General features: G+C 44.2%; 1 protein-coding gene across 5 annotated transcripts in view; it reads right to left on the bottom strand.

The window, feature by feature from the left end:
• LOC106577648 (ATP-dependent chromatin remodeler CHD3) overlaps positions 1-20773 on the bottom strand; it is a 64444-nt gene that overhangs the window by 14739 nt on the left and 28932 nt on the right. For 2 of the 5 annotated variants that reach the window (XM_014155949.3, XM_014155954.3), the window contains exons 23-38: positions 19104-19335; positions 18587-18804; positions 18043-18220; positions 17599-17685; positions 17079-17167; positions 13052-13185; positions 12667-12811; positions 12112-12310; positions 9066-9223; positions 8587-8968; positions 8299-8436; positions 5430-5538; positions 4899-5031; positions 2960-3155; positions 2162-2325; positions 1065-1191 (exon numbers count right to left, since the gene is read on the bottom strand). In XM_014155949.3, the coding sequence (XP_014011424.1) occupies positions 1065-1191; positions 2162-2325; positions 2960-3155; positions 4899-5031; positions 5430-5538; positions 8299-8436; positions 8587-8968; positions 9066-9223; positions 12112-12310; positions 12667-12811; positions 13052-13185; positions 17079-17167; positions 17599-17685; positions 18043-18220; positions 18587-18804; positions 19104-19335 (2689 nt within the window). The remainder of the gene's footprint in view (positions 1-1064; positions 1192-2161; positions 2326-2959; positions 3156-4898; positions 5032-5429; positions 5539-8298; positions 8437-8586; positions 8969-9065; positions 9224-12111; positions 12311-12666; positions 12812-13051; positions 13186-17078; positions 17168-17598; positions 17686-18042; positions 18221-18586; positions 18805-19103; positions 19336-20773) is intronic. The other 3 variants (XM_014155950.3, XM_014155951.3, XM_014155952.3) reach the window with 3 other exon arrangements.

Raw genomic sequence — 20773 nt, 5'->3', positions numbered from 1 at the left:
GTCTGCCCCACAGTGATCTAAAAATAGTCTGACATCAGAGATTGTGATTGGCTGTGAACCTGACTACTTCAGGTGGCCATCTGTCAACAACGACGACGACAGAGAGGAAGATCAAGTGGATCACGTGGATCTCCCTGATCTAAGTGTCTCCCGCATTGGCAGGTTATATCTGTTTTCTTCAATAAACAGTGCTTAGGAGGGTGTTATAAAACATGGAGTAATCCCACAGCGCCATTTGAGAACAAACTGCTGATTACTACACAGAAGCACTAACCTCACCATAATGATTTATATATAGCAACAGCTGCAAATATTTCACTACATTATGTCTCACTACAAAATGTATGACCATATAAAGATGCTACATTCCCCATGCATATCTGGAACAGATTTCACCCATCTGTCCAAGTTGCCAAAGCCAGAAGCCAATGCATTCTGAACTGTACCTTATTAGGTCTACATCAACACAAACATAGTGACATACTTCTCCATCCCTCCATCCTCAGGGCTTCTTGGGCCGTCCATTGCGGGGCAGGTTTATATCGGTTACGATTGACTTTAAGGGTGGCTACTCTGCAGCAGCTGCAATGTTCTCTGAAATCATTCATGGACTGTCTATAGTCAACAATTCACTAGAAACCCTTCATATCAGTGGTGCTTTGGAAGAAGAAGAAACATGTCTGTGTGTGTGTGTGTGTGTGTGTGTGTGTGTGTGTGTGTGTGTGTGTGTGTGTGTGTGTGTGTGTGTGTATGTACTGAGCTAAATTGATCTGTTTACTCCATTTGGACTGTGCAGACCACCTACTTGGATCGAGTACACACACACACACACACACACACACACACACAAACGTTTCTTCTTCTTCCAAAGCACCACTGATGAAGGTTTTCTAGTGAATTGTTGACTATAGACAGTCCATGAATGATTTCAGAGAACATTGCAGCTGCTGCAGAGTAGCCACCCTTAAAGTCAATCGTAACCGATATAAACAGTGAATCCTTCACCAGTAGTTTTGGAAAGCCCTTCTCAGTGAATGGGTATATGTACAGTATGGGCCACTGACCTGATACGAAGGATCCAGGAGGCATCTGGCTGTAGTTGGCTCCTCCCATGGGTAAGACTCCCGGAGGGGTGGGGGTGAAGGGGGGCCCAAAGTTTTGAGGAGTGGCGTAGGGTCCTGGAGGGATGGTCTGGAGGGAGAGGGGACAGATGGTTAATTTGAGTGGTGTGGGGGCTGTGCTTTGGCAAAGTGGGTGGGGTTATATCCTGCCTGTTTGGCCCTGTCCGGAGGTATCATCGGATGGGGTCACAGTGTCTCCTGACCCCTCCTGTCTCAGCCTCCAGTATTTATGCTGCAGTAGTTTATGTGTCGGGGGGCTAGGGTCAGTCTGTTATATCTGGAGTATTTCTCCTGTCTTATCCAGTGTCCTGTGTGAATTTAAGTATGCTCTCTCTAATTCTCTCTTTCTTTCTCTCTCTCGGAGGACTTGAGCCCTAGGACCATGCCTCAGGACTACCTGGCATGATGACTCCTTGCTGTCCCCAGTCCACCTGGCCATGCTGCTGCTCCAGTTTCAATTGTTCTGCCTGCGGCTATGGAACCCTGACCTGTTCACCGGACGTGCTACCTGTCCCAGACCTGCTGTTTTCAACTCTCTAGAGACAGCAGGAGCGGTAGAGATACTCTCAATGATCGGCTATGAAAAGCCAACTGACATTTACTCTTGAGGTGCTGACTTGTTGCACCCTCGACAACTACTGTGATTATTATTATTTGACCATGCTGGTCATTTATGAACATTTGAACATCTTGGCCATGTGCTGTTATAATCTCCACCCGGCACAGCCAGAAGAGGACTGGCCACCCCTCATAGCCTGGTTCCTCTCTAGGTTTCTTCCTAGGTTTTGGCCTTTCTAGGGAGTTTTTCCTAGCCACCGTGTTTCTACACCTGCATTACTTGCTGTTTGGGGTTTTAGGCTGGGTTTCTGTACAGCACTTTGAGATATCAGCTGATGTAAGAAGGGCTATATAAATACATTTGATTTGATGATGAATCTTAAATCAAGTCATCAGAAGCCAGAGTATCTTAACCAGTGTGGGGTTGTATGTGTGCGTGTGTGTGTGTGTGTGTGTGTACGCTTGCATGCGTGTATGCTCACTGGGGGCGGGTGTGTGTCAGTGCCCTTGCTGGCCAGCCTGCTGAGGATGCTCCTCTCTGACATCTGCAGGCGTGCGGCGATGGGCGGGACCCGGGACAGCGTGGCGGGGAGCCGTGTCACGTCAGCCTTCATGTCGCTCAGCAGCTCCTCCAACTGGTTCAGCACTGACATTACACCAACACAACGGTCAGTTTCCAGTTAACAGGCACCTCTTCATTTATTATTATTAAGTCAACCATCAACCATCTACTATTCAGTTCCACTGGGTTCGGGGTACTCTATCCACTAGAAGTGGGACACAGAAAACGTGAGTCACGGTGCATAGAGAATCCGGTGTGATGGTGCTGCACTAGAACCAAAGCGTTCAAACTCTGCAGTCTGCCAGTATTGAACATTCCTTTTTCAACATCATTTAACAGTTGAAAATGTACCAAGTATGTTGTCCTTTCAAATTAACAGTACAAACATACCAACTCCTCTGAGATTGTAACTCTATCCTGATGATGACATTGTGAAATGTTCGCCTCTGGCAGCAACAGCTCTGTGAGGCTTACTGGACAGATTTAGGTCAAAGAACCTTGAAAAAATATAGCCTGGGGGGGCCTGTGCTTCTTTATCACTGATATAAATGCGTACAGACACACACACACACACACACACACACACACACACACACACACACACACACACACACACACACACACACACACACACACACACACACACACACACACACACACACACACACACACACACACACACACACACACCTATCCTCCCTCCACACCCCCCCCTCACCTTTATGCAGCACGGCGTTGGCCGGTTTGTTCCCGGCCAGGGACTCCTTGCTGAGGTGTTGGTGGGACTCGGCCAGACACTCCACCTCGGCATAACGGGCGTTCAGCGCCATGGCGGGGTGGACCGGGTCCTGGGTCATATTCAGGTAGGCTGCCCGTCTCAGTTGTTCCTCTATCACCAGGGCCTGCTCTAATAACTGGGGGGAGAGCGGGAGGGGAGAAGGGGGAGAGAGAGGGAAGGGGGAGACAAGGAGAGTCAGTGTCATGTGTGCTCCCTCTCCGGCCTCTAGGTCACCAGGCTGCTCGTTATGGCGCACACCTGTCGCCATCGTTACGCGCAACTGCGCGTCATCAGACTCACCTGGACTCCATCACTTCCCTGATTACCTGCCCTATATGTCACTCCCTTTGGTTCCTTCCCCAGGAGTCGTTGTTTCTGTTTCCATTTCATGTCTGTGCGTTGTTTGAGGTTCTTGTTTTGCATTATGTTCCGTTTATTTTATTAAAATAATCACTCCCTGAACTTGCTTCCCAACTCTCAGCGCACATCGTTACAGTCAGTTTTTTCCTTTTTGTTTTATTTAACTAGGCAAGTCAGTTAAGAACAAATTCTTATTTACAATGACGGCCTAGTGGGTTAACTGCCTTGTTCAGGGGCAGAACGACAGATTTTTACCTTGTCAGCTCGGGGATTCGATCTAGCAACCAAACGGTTACTGGTCCAATGCTCTAACCACTAGGCTACCTGCCGGACCATCGTAAAACTCTTCTGCTTTTTGACATACAGTATATCTACAGTATCTACTGCACTTCATGGCAATACAGTTCTGTTGAATTTCATTGATCTGAACTGTAATGAGGAAGATGTTAGAGATAGAAAGGAAGAGAGAGCAGAGAGATACCGTATAGGTGGGTGTGGGGTGAGGAGGAGGAAAACGATAGATGACATGTTTGGACAAATTATAGACATTATATTCATATTTACAGTTTTATTTTAGCCAGCGGTGATTTATTCAACACCATCATTTGTGATTTTACTCAATTCGGGGGCAGAGAGAAAGAGAGAGAGACAGAGAGAACTAGAGAGAGGGAGAGAGAGAGAGACAGAGAGACAGAAAGGAGAAAGAGAGAGACAGAGAGAGAGTAGGAGAAAGACAGAGAGAGAGAGAGAGAGAGAGAGAGAGAGAGAGAGAGAGAGAGAGAGAGAGAGAGAATGCGGATGTTGAGGTCAGGGTATGAAACATGTGAGGCCGTCAAAAACAGGATGAGTGCCATTTCACAAATGCACCGGTCAGCAATACCAACCCGGTCTGTCAACCCAATATCTGTCTCTCATAGGGTCTGTCTTGTTCTTACATCCTTCAAACAGATGTTTTCTATTAGATATTATAAACTGGGAAGTTCAAGCCCTGAATGATGATTGGCTGACAGCCATGGTATATCAGACCGTATACGACGGGTATGACAAAACATGTATTTTTACTGCTCTAATTACGTTGGTAACCAGTTTATAATAGCAATAAGGCACCTCGGGGGTTTGTGATATACGGCCAATATCCCATGGCTAAGGGATGTATCCAGGAACTCCACGTTGCGTCGGACATAAGAACAGTCCTTAGCCGTGGTATATTGGCCATACACCACACCTCCTCGGGCCTTATTGCTTAATTGAATAGTACAAAAGCATGTCCTGAATCCTGACAGTCTTGTCTGTGTCATGGTTGGATTTTGTTGTGTCATAGTTATGTTATGGTAATGTTATAGTATGTCATGTGATGTGTAGGGTCCAGAGTGTTTCCAGGCCTTCTAGTTATGCTATGCTATGAAGGTTATACCATGCTACACTGTTATGCCATGTCATGTTTTTTCACGCTATGTCATGCCATGTTATGTCATACTATGTCATGTTGTGTCACATGTATTGTTACGATGTGTCGCACCTTGAAGCGGCGGGCCAGGAACTTGTTCTTCATCTCAAGGAAGTTGCCCTTGTTGGCCTGCGACTTGAAGGGCTCGTTGACGATAGCGAACTGGGGATCGTTCTGGATGTCCTGCCACCGTGCATAGCCATGACTGATATGCAGGGGTCAAGGGTCATACAGCTCAATACACCATTAGCCAAAGCAACACCTAGTCTGTCAGTAGTACTAAGTATTTTAGCATAACTCCTATGAATAGGGCTATCCTCATCCAGTGTATTCCTATCGAATCCTTTCAGATCTTTATTGTTTCTTGTGTTAGGAGGGCTAGGGTTGGATTCGATATTTGTCATTCTAGTAAAAGTCATACAAACAGAACAGAATGGACTGTTCCAATCTCTATTCCATGTGTAGATTTCTGCAGATACAATCTAATACCTCTCTGCTACACAAATGCACCGGCGGGTGGACTTCACACGAAGCCACTGCCGCAGTATGACAGATAAATAAACATGAAAAGACGGTCTCCGCAGCAACCACAGTCAAGGATACAGTACGATTCCCGCCAGCAGCCAGAAGTCGTGTCGCCGGTGCCAGATCTCATTCATCTTCCCGGAGGAGATGGCCGCCCGCTCCTCGTTCTGCCACAGCGTATGCAGCTCTGCAGGGTGAAACGTCAGCATAATGTTGGGTCAGTGTTATAACACCCACGTAACGTTGTGTCAATGTCATAACAACCAGTGATATGGACTCAGTGTATAATGCCACAGTGTATGTTGCTCAACACAAGGGACAGCAGCATAACGCTGTGTCAATGTTAAAACAATGTTAAAACAACATCTGATACTGAGTGTGATCCGCCACTGTGTGTGGAGCTCTTTGTGGGGGATCATCAACATAACTTTGTGTGTCAATGTTATAATAGCAACCTGTGATACTGAAAACATTGACGTTAAAACAACCCATGATACAAGCATTTCGCTACACCCGCAATAACATCTGCTAAATACGTGTCTGTGACCAACACAATTTGATTTGATTTAATACTAAGTCACTGTGTGCGGAGCTCTTTGTGGGGGATCATCAGCATAACGTTGAATTCATGTTGAAACCAAAGGTTGGCCGATTATGATTTTTCAATGCCGATACCGATGGTTGGAGGGCCGAACAAGCCGATACCGCTTAATCGGGGCGATTTTAAAAAATGTGTTTGTAATAATGACAATTACAACAATACTGAATGAACACTTATTTTAACTTAATATAATACATCAATAAAATCAATTTAGCCTCAAATAAATAATGAAACATGTTCAATTTGGTTTAAATAATGCAAAAACAAAGTGTTGGAGAAGAAAGTAAAAGTGCAATATGTGCCATGTAAGAAAGCTAACGTTTAAGTTCCTTGCTCAGAACATGAGAACATATGAAAGCTGGTGGTTCCTTTTAACATGAGTCTTCAATATTTCCAGGTAAGAAGTTTTAGGTTGTAGTTATTATAGGAATTATAGGACTATACCTTTGACTATTGGATGTTCTTATAGGCACTTTAGTATTGCCAGTGTAACAGTTTTGCTTCCGTCCCTCTCCTCGCTCCTACCTGGGCTGGAACCAGGAACACATCGACAACAGCCACCCTCGAAGCAGCGTTACCCATGCAGAGCAAGGGGAACAACTACTCCAAGTCTCAGAGCGAGTGACGTTTGAAACGCTATTAGCGCGCACCCCGCTAACTAGCTAGCCATTTCACATCGGTTACACCAGCCTAATCTTGGGAGTTGATAGGCTTGAAGTCATAAACAGCGCAATGCTTGAAGCACAGCGAAGAGCTGCTGGCAAAACGCACAAAAGTGCTGTTTGAATGAATGCTTACGAGCCTGCTGCTGCCTACCACCGCTCAGTCAGACTGCTCTATCAAATCATAGACTTAATTATAATATAATAAACACCCAGAAATACGAGCCTTAGGTCATTAATATGGTTGAATCCGGAAACTATCATCTCGAAAACAAAACGTTTTTTTCTTTCAGTGAAATACGGAACCGTTACGTATTTTATCTAACAGGTGGCATCCCTAAGTCTAAATATTCCTGTTACATTGCACAACCTTCAATGTTATGTCATAATTACGTAAAATTCTGTCAAATTAGTTCGCAACAATGCCAGGCGGCCCAAACTGTTGCATATACCCTGACTCTGCGTGCAATGAATGCAAGAGAAGTGACACAATTTCACCTGGTTAATATTGCCTGCTAACCTGGATTTCTTTTAGCTAAATATGCAGGTTTAAAAATATATACTTCTGTGTATTGATTTTAAGAAAGGCATTGATGTTTATGGTTAGGTACAGTCGTGCAACGATTGTGCTTTTTTCGCAAATGAGCTTTTGTTAAATCATCCCCCGTTTGGCGAAGTTGGCTGTCTTTGTTAGGAAGAAATAGTCTTCACAGTTTGCAACGAGCCAGGCGGCCCAAACTGCTGCATATACTCTGACTCTGTTGCAAGAGAAGTGACACATTTTCCCTAGTTAAAAGAAATCCATGTTAGCAGGCAATATTAACTAAATATGCAGGTTTAAAAAGATATACTTGTGTACTGATTTTAAGAAAGGCATTGATGTTTATGGTTGGAGCAACGTGTACCTAAGCGATTATATCCAACGCAGGACAGGCTAGATAAACTAGTAATATCATCAACCATGTGTAGTTAACTAGTGATTATGATTGATTGATTGTTTTTTATAAGATAAGTTTAAATCTAGCTAGCAACTTACCTTGGCTTCTTACTGCATTTGCGTAACAGGCAGGCTCCTCGTGGAGTGCAATGTAAAGCAGGTGGTTAGAGCGTTGGACTAGTTAACCGTAAGGTTGCAAGATTGAATCCCCGAGCTGACAAGGTAAAAATGTGTCGTTCTGCCCTTGAACAAGGCAGTTAACCCACCGTTCCTAGGCCGTCATTGAAAATAAGAATGTGTTCTTAACAGACTTGCCGAGTTAAATAAAGGTGTAAAAAAAAAAATATATATATTTTTTTTTTTAATTCATCGGCCAAATCGGCATCCAAAAATACCGATTTCCGATTGTTATGAAAACTTGAAATCGGCCCTAATTAATCGGCCATTCCGATTAATCGGTCGACCTCTAGTTGAAACAACCCAGGACACAGTGAGTTCTGCCTCTAAACTGGGTGGTTCGAGCCCTGAATGCTGATTGGCTGACAGCCATGGTATATCAGACCGTATACCACGGGTATGACAAAACGTATTTTTTACTGCACTAATTACGTTGGTAACCAGTTTATAATAGCAATAAGGAACCTCGGGGGTTTGTGATATATGGCCAATATACCACGGCTAAGGACTGTGTTCGCTCTAATACACAGTACCAGACATGACAGGGGTCATATGATAGGGCTCATTTACCCGTGAAGCCCCCGTCAGCGATGTTGAACATGAAGCGCCGTCGCTCGGGGGTGGTGATGGGGGGTTTCGGTAAGGCATCTTTGGCAACCTCCTCCTTCGCCACTTCTTTCCCAACATCCTTTTCACCTTTTACTTCCTCTGTGAGCAGTAAAAACACAAGCCAGTTCATTCAGATAAGTGGATGCCATTGAAATATACCTAATAGTCTATACCTTTCTACTAGTGACTAGTCAGTGAGTTACTAACTAACTAACATGTACAGACGGACGGACAGGTGAGGTCACTCACCTTTCATCACGTCAGAGGGTTGCTGTCGCTCCATCCTTTCCAGGTTGTCTGGCCCTTCTGTGGAGACAGGGGCCTCCTCACTCTTCTCCATGTCCTTTTCCTTGTTGTTGTCCTTCTCTTTCTCCTCCTCCACCTTCTCTCCAGGCGAGAGTGTTACACTACCTGGTTTCTCATCTTTGACCTCCGACCCTTGCTTAGTTGTTTCTCCGGAGGACCCCTCCTCCTTACTCTCCTCCTCAACTTTCTTCTCCTCCACTAGGGCCGGAGGGGTGTCAGTCGTTTTGGTTTCTTTCCCCTCCTCCTCTTTTGTACCCTTCTCTTCCTTGTCTGTTGTTGTGCAAGGGGATAATTCTTGTAGCGCTTCTTTGGTAGAGATTTGAGGCTGGGGACATGACCAAACATAATGTTCAGTGACAGTTATTGGTAGCAAGATTTATTAAGAGCGTCAACTGTGTAATTAATAACGTTCAATCTCTCACCTCTTCAGAGTCTGCACTCTTGTTGCTCTCTTCCTCCTTCCCCTCGTCCTTCTCGCCATCTTTCTCTGGCTCAGATGAGGCCTTACCCTCCTCATCTTCCTCCTCCTTCTCTCCATCTTTCCCGTTCTTCTCTAGTTTGTCCGACGGAGCTGGGGTAGCTGAACACAACACACAGGCAAGGGGGTCATTTCCCTCGCACACACACACTCGCGCACGAGCACACACACACACACACACACCACACACACACACACACACACACACACACACACACACACACACACACACACACACACACACACACACACACTGGGAGAGATGATGACCTTCTTGGACTCTGTGATTCAGACACATCGGCGACTGGCTGGCGTGGGAGCACAGCGTGATGATTCAATCACAATTTATGATATTGTCCGGATAGATGGCCACATGTTTGCACTTCAAAGAGCATGGTACATCCTGAACTCGTACCTCCAGCCCTCGACAGGACAGCGGCCTACAGGCACTTCCATTTGTCTCCTAGAAAGTGATTAAAACTGGACCTGATGTTGTGAATGTTTGTGCGAATTCAATTGTTGTGTTTGGTTTGTTTCAAGAGATTAGAAATGCATTAAATCCATTCATTTTGATGTCTTATTGCAATGTACAGTTGAAGTCGGAAGTTTACATACACCTCAGCCAAATACATTTAAACTCCGTTTTTCCACAATTCCTGACATTTAATCAAAGTAAAAATTCCCTGTCTTAGGTCAGTTAGGATCACCACTTTATTTTAAGAATGTGAAATGTCAGAATAATAGTAAAGTGAATGATTTATTTCAGCTTTTATTTATTTCATCACATTCCCAGTGGGTCAGAAGTTTACATACACTCAATTAGTATTTGGTAGCATTGGCTTTAAATTGTTTAACTTGGGTCAAACGTTTCGGGTAGCCTTCCACAAGCTTCCCACAATAAGTTGGGTGGATTTTGGCCCCTTCTTCCTGGCAGAGCTGGTGTAACTGTGTCAGGTTTCTAGGCCTCCTTGCTCGCACATGCTTTTTCAGTTCTGCCCACAGATGTTCTATAGGATTGAGGTCAGGGCTTTGTGATGGCCACTCCAATACCTTGACTTTGTTGTCCTTAAGCCATTTTGCCACATCCATTTGAAATATGCTTGGGGTCATTGTCCATTTGAAAGACCCATTTGCGACCAAGCTATAACTTCCTGACTGATGTCTTGAGATGTTGCTTCAATATATCCACATACTTTTCCCATCATCATGATGCCATCTATTTTGTGAAGTGCACCAGTCCCTCCTGCAGCAAAGCACCCCCACAACATGATGCTTCCACCCCTGTGCTTCACGGTTGGGATGGTGTTCTTCGGCTTGCAAGCCTCCCCGTTTTTCCTCCAAACATAACAATGGTCATTATGGCCAAACAGTTCTATTTTTGTTTCATCAGACCAGAGGACATTTCTCCAAAAAGTAGGATCTTTGTCCTCATGTGCAGTTGCAAACCGAAGTCTGGCTTTTTTATGGCGGTTTTGGAGCAGTGGCTTCCTCCTTGCTGAGCGGCCTTTCAGGTTATGTCGATATAGGACTTGTTTGACTGTGGATATAAATACTTTATACCTGTTTCCTCCAGCATCTTCACAAGGTCCTTTGCTGTTGTTCTGGGATTGAGTTGCACTTTTCGCACCAAAGTACGTTCAACTCTAGGAGACAGAATGCGTCTCCTTCCTGAGCAGTATGACGGCTGTGTGGTCCCATGGTGTTTATACTTGTGTACTATTGTTTGTACAGATGAACGTGGTACCTTCAGGCGTTTGGAAATTGCTCCCAAGCATGAACCAGACTTGAACCAGTCTACAATTTTCTGAGGTCTTGACTAGTTTCTTTTGATTTTACCATGATGTCAAGCAAAGAGGCACTGAGTTTGAAAGTAGGCCTTGAAATACATCCACAGGTACACCTCCAATTGACTCAAATGATGTCAATTAGCCTATCAGAAGCTTCTAAAGCCATTTCTAGGGAGTTTTTCCTAGGGAGTTTTTCCTAGCCACCGTGCTTCTTTCACATGCTTTGCTTGCTATTTGGGGTTTTAGGCTGGGTTTCTGTACAGCACTTTGAGATATCAGCTGATGTACGAAGGGCTATATAAAAATACATTTGATTTGATTTGATTTGAAATTTGATTACATCATTTTCTGGAATTTTCCAAGCTGTTTAAAGGCACAGTAAACTTACTGTACGTAAACTTCTGTCCCACTGGAATTGTGATACAGTGAATTATAAGTGAAATAATCTGTCTGTAAACAATTGTTGGAAAAATTACTTGTGTCATGCAAAGTAGATGTCCTAACCGACTTGCCAAAACTATAGTTTGTTAACAAGAAATTTGTGGAGTGGTTGAAAAATGAGTTTTAATGACTCCAACCTAAGTGCATGTAAACTTCCGACTTCAACTGTATGTATTCCATGTTGATGGATTTTCAGAGCGACCAGTTTGACCGGTTTCAGGCACATTCCTGTTCTCCGGTCATAACATTCAAATTGAATTGAGTTGATTAGACTCATATCTGGGTGTGATGTCATGCCTTATGTTTTTCAACAGCAGAATGCTAAGTCACGTTTATTTAGGTTGGGGGTGACTTAAGTTTTTTCCCTGGATAAAAGGTCAGAGTTTTCTCTGGTAAAATATGCCAGTATTATAATCTCCTGGTATACGCAGTATGCTATATATTTAGACTTGGTTTATTTCATCGATATTTCTTCGAGCTCCATGTGTGTACAGACGCATTCTCTCAGAGATGATTCTGAACTGAAGACACGTGTAACCACGTTAAGTCTTAGCCTATTGGTGATAGTCATTTACTCTGTGTTATTCTGTAACGTATCACGCATTTCATGTAGCATTTCTTCACATAATAATGGAGTCAGATTGATGAATGTAGCCTACTGTAGTTTCCACACACAGTTATCACAGTCAGACTTGAGTGCTCTCTGCTGGGCATCCTGTGAGCTGCGTGCCTGCATCTGCGTGCGTGTCTTTGTTCACCCACCTGGTTTTGAGGTGCAGGGGGTGTTGTCTGAGGTGCAGCTGGGGTCAGGGGTGGGCGTAGCGGTCTTCATGGTCCCCCCGGGGGAGGAGGCTCTGGAGGAAGAAGACACACTGACCTCTGGTCTCAGGGCCTCTGGCTTCATCTCTGGCTTCAGTTCTGGAAGACTCCACCGCCCATTGATGTGCTCAAACTCCTGGATCTGAGGAAGGGGGTTGTGACAGAACCAAGCAATAAAGTATTTTATTCTGTTCTGTTCTAATTCTATTCTAGCCAACAGTCCCTTTTCCCTTGGAAAGAAATTGACCCTTATGTTCTGTCTATTCATTGATTTATCGTTATGTTACAAGGAAGTCACAGCCTGGGAAAATGTCTTAGTGGAAATGAAAGAAGTTGAATAACTGTGAAATATCTGTATTGCCTCATATGATTCTGGTCTGACAGGTCTGAATCAATTAAAGCTTTGCCAAAAAACAAACAATTGCTATTGGTTGATATGTAGCTAGCTAGCCTGTTAGCTTAGCATTGTGGTTTGTAAGATACACTTTGACCCCTGACCTTCTTCTTGACCAGGGACATGACCCCGATGCGGGTGAGCACAGGCTGCCGACACAGGCCCTCCCTCGGCACGCCGTCGGCAAACGTCTCGGCACCGTCGGCCACGGGCTCACACAGGTGACGCATGAACAGGGAGACATACGCCCTGGAAAAAGAGAAAGAGAGGAGAGAGGGAAGAGATTGATACATAAGATGAGATAAGTGAGGGAGAGAGAACAAGGCAGAGAGGCAGCAAAAAAGGGGGAAGAGAGAAAAACAGACGACAGAGAGGGAACAGACAAGCAGCAACATTGTAGCATGAAGAGCTCAGTGTAAGCTCATACTGTAGCCTGCCTATGACTCAAACAATAAGGACCCCATGTCATATCAGTCCCACTCCACTCACTTGAACTCCTTCTCACTCTTGCCCCTCAGGTCTCTGACCAGCCACTGGCAGGAGAAGGCGTCCTGTGCGGGCATGCCCCAACGCATCACCGCGTTTAGGAAGGCTTTCCTCTGGCGCGTGTTGAAGCCCAATACCTAGAGGGGAGAGAGGACATAAGGACTTCATAACACATTCATAACCATACACTAACGTTCAAAAGTTTGTGATCACTTAGAAATGTCCTTGTTTTTGAAAGAAAAGCACATTTTTTGTACATTAAAATAACATCAAATTGATCAGAAATACAGTGTAGACATGGTTAATGTTGTAAATGGTTATTGTAGCAGCTGAAAACAGTTGTCCTGATTAAAGAAGCAACAAAACTGTCCTTCTTTAGACTAGTTTAGTATCTGGAGCATCAGCATTTGTGGGTTCGATTACAGGCTCAAAATTACCAGAAACAAATAACTTTCTTCTGAAACTCGTCAGTCTATTCTTGTTCTGAGAAATGAAGGCTATTCCATGCAAGAAATTGCCAAGAAACTGAAGATCTTGTACAACGCTGTGCACTACCCCCTTCACAGAACAGCGCAAACTGTCTCTAACCAGAATAGAAAGAGGAGTGGGAGGCCCCGGTGCACAATGGAGCAAGAGGACAAGTACATTAGGGTGTCTAGTTTGAGAAACAGATGCCTCACAAGTCCTCAACTGGCAGCTTCATTAAATAGTACCCGCAAAACACCAAACTCAACGTCAACAATGAAGAGGTGACTCCGGGATGCTGGCCTTCTAGGCAGAGTTGCAAAGAAAAAGCCATATCTCAGACTGGCCAATAAAAATAAAATATTAAGATGTGCAAAATAACACAGACACTGGACAGATGAACTCTGACTAGAGCATACACCGTTGTATGAGATCTTCAGTTTCTTGGCAATTTCTAGCATGGAATTCCCTTCCATTTATCAGAACAAGAATAGACTGACAAGTTTCAGAAGAAAGTACTTTGTTTCTGGCCATTTTGAGCCTGTAATCAAACCCACAAATGCTGATGCTTCAGGTACTCAACTAGTCTAAAGAAGGACAGTTTTATTGCTTCTCTGATCAGGACAACTGTTTTCAGCTGTGCTAACATGATTGCAAAAGGGTTTTCTAATGATCAATTAGCATTTTAAAATGATAAACTTGGATTAGCTAACACAATGTGCCATTGGAACACAGGAGTGATGGATGCTGATAATAGGCCTCTGTACGCCTATGTAGATATTCCATAAATAATCAGCTGTTTCCAGCTACACTAGCCATTTACAACATTAACAATGTCTACACTGTATTTCTGATCAATTTGATGTTATTTTAATGTACAAAAAATGTGCTTTTCTTTCCAAAACAAGGACATTTCTAAGTGACCCCAAACCTTTGAACGGTAGTGTACATACTGTCTACATAAGGAAATGAAGGGAACCTACATAAGAAGATGGGTGCTACTTAAGGAGATGAAGGGAACTTACATAAGGAGATGAAGGGAACATACTTAAGGAGATGAAGCGAACCCACATAAGGAGATGAAGGGAACTTAAATAAGTAGATGAAGGGAACTTACATAAGTAGATGAAGGGAACTTACATAAGGAGATGAAGGGAACTTACATAAGGAGATGAAGGGAACCTACATAAGTAGATGAAGGGAACTTACATAAGGAGAGGAAGGGAACTTACATAAGGAGATTAAGGGAACTTACATAAGGAGATGAAGGGAACCTACATAAGTAGATGAAGGGAACCTAAATAAGTAGATGAAGGGAACCTACATAAGTAGATGAAGGGAACTTACATAAGGAGATGAAGGGAACTTACATAAGTAGATGAAGGGAACTTACATAAGGAGAGGAAGGGAACTTACATAAGGAGATTAAGGGAACTTACATAAGGAGATGAAGGGAACCTACATAAGTAGATGAAGGGAACCTAAATAAGTAGATGAAGGGAACCTACATAAGTAGATGAAGGGAACTTACATAAGGAGATGAAGGGAACTTACATAAGGAGATGAAGGGAACCTACATAAGTAGATGAAGGGAACTTACATAAGTAGATGAAGGGAACCTACATAAGGAGATGAAGGGAACTTACATAAGGAGATGAAGGGAACCTACATAAGGAGATGAAGGGAACTTACATAAGTAGATGAAGGGAACCTACATAAGGAGATGACGGGAACCTACATAAGGAGATGAAGGAAACCTACATAAGGAGATGAAGGGAACCTACATAAGGAGATGAAGGGGACCTACATAAGGAGATTAAGGGAACCTACATAAGGAGATGAAGGGAACCTAAATAAGGAGAGGAAGAGAACGTACATAAGGACATCATAATATATAGTTGAAGTCGGAAGTTTACATACACAGGTTGGAGTCATTAATACTCATTTTTCAACCACTCCACAAATTTCTTGTTAACAAACTATAGTTTTGGCAAGAAGGTTGGGACATGTACTGTGCGCAAGTCATTTAAAAAAAAATTGCTTATTGACAGATTATTTCATTTATAATTCACTGTATCACAATTCCAGTGGGTCAGAAGTTTACATACACTAAGTTGACTGTGCCTTTAAATAGCTTGGAAAATTCCAGAAAACTATGTCATGGCTTTAGAAGCTTCTGATAGGCTAATTGACATCATTCGAGTCAATTGGAGGTGTACCTGTGGATGTATTTCAAGGCCTAACTTCAAACTCAGTGCCTCTTTGCTTGACATCAAGAGAAAATCAAAAGAAATCAGCCAAGACCTCAGAAAAGAAATTGTAGACCTCCACAAGTCTGGTTCATGCTTGGGAGCAATTTCCAAACGCCTGAAGGTACCACATTCATCTGTACAAACAATAGTACGCAAGTATAAACACCATGGGACCACGCAGCCATCATACCGCTCAGGAAGGAGACGCGTTCTGTCTCCTAGAGATGAATGTACTTTGGTGCAAGAAGTGCAAATCAATCCCAGAACAACTGCAAAGGACCTTGTGAAGATGCTGGAGGAAACAGGTACAAAAGTATCTATATCCACAGTAAAACGAGTCCTATATCGACATAACCTGAAAGGCCGCACAGCAAGGAAGAAGCCACTGCTCCAAAACCGCCATAAAAAAGCCAGACTACGGTTTGCAACTGCACATGGGGACAAAGATCATACTTTTTGGAGAAATGTCCTCTGGTCTGATGAAACAAAAATAGAACTGTTTGGCCATAATGACCATCATTATGTTTGGAGGAAAAAGGGGGAGGCTTGCAAGTCGAAGAACACCATCCCAACCGCGAAGCACGAGGGTGGAAGCATCATGTTGTGGGGGTGTTTTGCTGCAGGAGGGACTGGTGCACTTCACAAAATAGATGACATCATGAGGCAGGAAAATTATGTGGATATATTGAAGCAACATCTCAAGACATGAGTCAGGAAGTTCAAGCTTGGTCACAAATGGGTCTTCCAAATGGACAATGACCCCAAGCATACTTCCAAAGTTGTGGCAAAATGGCTTAAGGGCAACAAAGTCAAGATATTGGAGTGGCCATCACAAAGCCCTGATGTCAATCCTATAGAACATTTGTGGGCAGAACTGAAAAAGTGTGCGCGAGCAAGGAGGCCTACAAACCAAAATTCACCCAACTTATTGTCGGAAGCTTGTGGAAGGCTACCCGAAACGTTTGACCCAAGTTAAACAATTTAAAGGCAATGCTACCAAATACGAATTGAGTGTATGTAAACTTCTGACCTACTGGGAATGTGATGAAAGAAATGAAAGCTGAAATAAATCATTCTCTCTGCTATTATTCTGACATTTCACATTCTTAAAATAAAGTGGTGATCCTAATTGACCTAAGGCAGGGTATTTTTAATAGGATTAAATGTCAGGAATTGTGAAAAACTGAGTTTAAATGTATTTGGCTAAGGTGTATGTAAACTTCCGACTTCAACTGTATAATATTCATAACCCCTATACAGAATTTATAAATTCTTATGTCAACAAGAATAGCAGATGAGTTGTTGTTTCTAACCTCCAAGTTTCCCCCTACTCTGGCCAACAGGGGTGGGAGTGGCTTGTCTCTCTCGTTCCTCATCTGGCGACGGGACTGTCGGCGAGAACCTGGATAAAGATAGAGAGAATATGAAGGGGGGAGTGTGAGAGAGAGAGAGAAAGAGAGAGAGAGAGAGAGAAAGAGAGGGGAAATCAGGAGAGTAAGCAGCATAGTCATTATGGTACTTGAGTGAAGCAGCCATAACATCTGAAATCTAATCATCCATCTGTTACAGGGGTGTCAAACTCAATTCCTGGAGGGCTGTCTGTCTGCTGGTTTTCGTTATTTCCTTTCCATTTCTGTCCAATTAGCCCTAGGCAACCTGGTGAGGGGAGTTCCTTACAATGATCTTAATTAATCAATCAAGTACAAGGGAGGAGCTAAAACCAGCAGACCTTCGGCCTTCGAGGACAGGAGTTTAACACGTGATCCATCCCAACACATTCAACAGAAGAGGCTTCATTCCAAATGTGTGTGTGCCTTGTGTACTTAGGCATACCTTCTGGCCTCTCATCGAAGTCTTCATCCTCCTCCTCAGAGCCCACAGAGTACTCGGACTGGTTATCTGAAATACCAGCATGCCACTCTGAAACAGCACATGGTGTACCGTCAATAGGCTAGGCACACTGGCCCCATGCGGCTACCATTAGCAATACCTTAGCAATACCTAACGTATAGCACAGAGACCATATTACATGATCTAATTCTAGCAAAGAGCACAACTTTCATTTAAAACAATCATGGATGAACCAATATATGGGCCAATACAAAGTAGGAGGAGTCCAACCCTTCTTTAATTATAAAAAAGAAGAAGTTATTCAGAATGCCTAAGGTGTGACAGTACAAAATGGCCCATGTTGTCATAGTGATGCATGCTAAAAAAATAAACGACACCTACATCCATCTCCATGACAACCAGGACTGATGGTTACCAACTACCTACCTTGGTCCTCCTGTGCTGCGTCGTTGTAGTTGACAGGCTTGCGGTTCCTCTTGCCCTTGCCCAGTTTACTAGCCAGGTCCTCCTGTTGTTGCTCATAGTGATGTCTCAGCAGCTTCTCCCAGTATTCTGGGTCCACACACTCCTCCTGCTTAATGATCTCACGCTCCACCTCCTCAATCTGGATACACACATGCAAGAACATGGAAGTACAGTTTACATACAAACCGTGTGATATAATCTACTTATAAACTCGTATATAGCTCAATGGACAGTGTTAACAGTTTACACATAGATAAATATTTTTTAAAGTACACTAAAGTGCCATACACATTTTTATATACATTAAAGCATACAAAAACAGTAATGTTATCTATCACTTCTCTCTCGAACACCTTCTCTCCATCGCTCTCTCTGTACATCACCTTATCCTCTCGAACTATGTAGCCAGGTACTTTGAAGGAGCTGAGGTATTCCCCCCCCCCAAAACATCACCTCTCCCTTCCCTCTCTCTCTCTTTCCCTCTCTCTCTCCTTCCCTCTCTCACCTTGTCCTCCTCTCTGACCATGTAGCGGGCCACTTTGAAGGAGCTGAGGTACTCGTTCATGTTCTGCATGTCTGTGTCGTCTGTAGCGTCCTGGCTCCGGTCCAGCAGTCTCTCGATGGCTGAGCTGTCGTAGTGGATCACACTGCCCTCATCATCCCTGTTGTCCCCCGCTGGACAGCGTAGGGGAGAGAGAGTGGACATACGTGGTGGTGAGAGGACTTTGGGGGAATAGAAAACGGTGGTGAAGCACAGATTAGGATGTGACTAAAATCGATCGATATAAAGATGTATGTAACAACCCACAAAATGCAATGTATATTACAAAATGTTCCTAAATCTCTGACATCTAAACATATATACAAAATAAATGTCCTATCCTCGCATTTCTCCCTCTGAAATCCCTCCATCCTCCTCCTGCTCCTCCTCTATTCTTCCACCTCCCCCTTTCTCCTATCCTCCTCCCATCCCACACAATCGATCATCAATCAAATCAAACCAATCAACAAATGTCACTTACATTCGATCTCGTCCTTGAAGAGTTCCTCGGTTCCGAACTTGAGGATGTCGTCCAGCTCCTGTTTGGACATGGATCCAGCCTTGGAGCCCAGGCCGGGCCTCACCACCAGGTGGGTCAGCATCATCTTCCTCTTTGCCACCTGGGTGATGCGCTCCTCCACACTGGCACGGGTCACGAAACGGTAGATCATCACCTTGTTGGCCTGCCCGATGCGGTGTGCGCGACTGAACGCCTTGTGAGGGAGATGGAGGGAGAAGAGGAGGGAGGAAAGAGTGAGACAGTAGGGAATGGACACAGAATGAGGGAGAGAGAAAATTGCATTTGTCACATGCGCCGAATACAACAGGTGTAGACCTTACAGTGAAATGCTTACTTACAAGTCCTTAACCAACAATGCAGTTTTAAGAAAACACCTAAAAGAAGTAAGAGATAAGAATAACAAATAATTAAAGAGCATCAGTAAATAACAACAGCGGGGCTATATACAGGGTACCGGTACAGAGTCAATGTGTGGGGGCACTGGTGTCGAGGTAATTGAGGTAATATGTACATGTAGGTAGAGTTATTAAAGTGACTTTGCATAGATAATAACAGAGAATAGTGCCTTGCGGTCAGATGCCGAGAAGTTGCCATAACAGGTAGTGATGCAACCAGTCAGGAAGCTGGTTGCATCATGGTGCGGTTGTAAAAGCTTGTGAGGATCTGAGGACCCATGCCAAATCTTTTCAGTCTCCTGAGGGGGAATAGGTTTTGTCGTGCCCTCTTCACGACTGTCATGGCGTGCTTGGACCATGTTAGTTTGTTGGTGATGTGGACGCCAAGGAACTTGAAGTTCTCAACCTGCTCCACTACAGCCCCGTTGATGAGAATGGGGGCGTGCTCGGTCCTCCTTTTCCCGTAGTCCACAATCATCTCCTTTGTCTTGATCACATTGAGGGAGAGGTTGCTGTCCTTGCACCACACGGTCAGGTCTCTGACCTCCTCCCTATAGGCTGTCTCATCGCTGTCGGTGATCAGGCCTACCACTGTTGTGTCATTGGCAAACTTAATGATGGTGTTGGAGTCGTGCCTGGCTGTGCAGTCATGAGTGAACAGGGAGTACAGGAGGGGCCTGAGCACGCACCCCTGAGGGGCCCCCGTGTTCAGGATCAGCGTGGCGGATGTGTTGTTACCTACCCTTACCACCTGGGGGCGGCCCGTCAGGAAGTCCAGGATCCAGTTGCAGAGGGAGGTGTTTAGTCCCAGGGTCCTTTAACTTAGTGATGAGCTTTGAGGGCACTATGGTGTTGAGCTGTAGTCAATTAATAGCATTCTCACATAGGTGTTCCTTTTGTCCAGGTATGAAAGGGCAGTGCGTTGTGCAATAGAGATTGCATCATCTGTGGATCTGTTGGTGCGGTATGCAAACTGGAGTGGGTCTAGGGTTTCTGGGATAATGGTGTTGATGTGAACCATGACCAGCCTTTCAAAGCACTTCATGGCTACAGAAGTGAGTGCTATGGGTCAGTAGTCATTTAGGCAGGTTACCTTAGTGTTCTTGGGCACAAGGACTATGGTGGTCTGCTTGAAACATGTTGGTATTACAGACTCAGACAGGGAGCGGTTGAAAATGTCAGTGAAGACACTTGCTAGTTGGTCAGTGCACGCTCGGAGTACACGTCCTGGTAATC

Source organism: Salmo salar, chromosome 18 (assembly GCF_965601325.2).
Source record: "Salmo salar chromosome 18, fSalSal1, whole genome shotgun sequence".
In the NCBI taxonomy this organism is placed as follows: Eukaryota; Metazoa; Chordata; class Actinopteri; order Salmoniformes; family Salmonidae; genus Salmo; species Salmo salar.
Note: the sequence above shows the minus strand (reverse complement) of the source record. Positions and strands in the feature narration are given on the sequence as shown.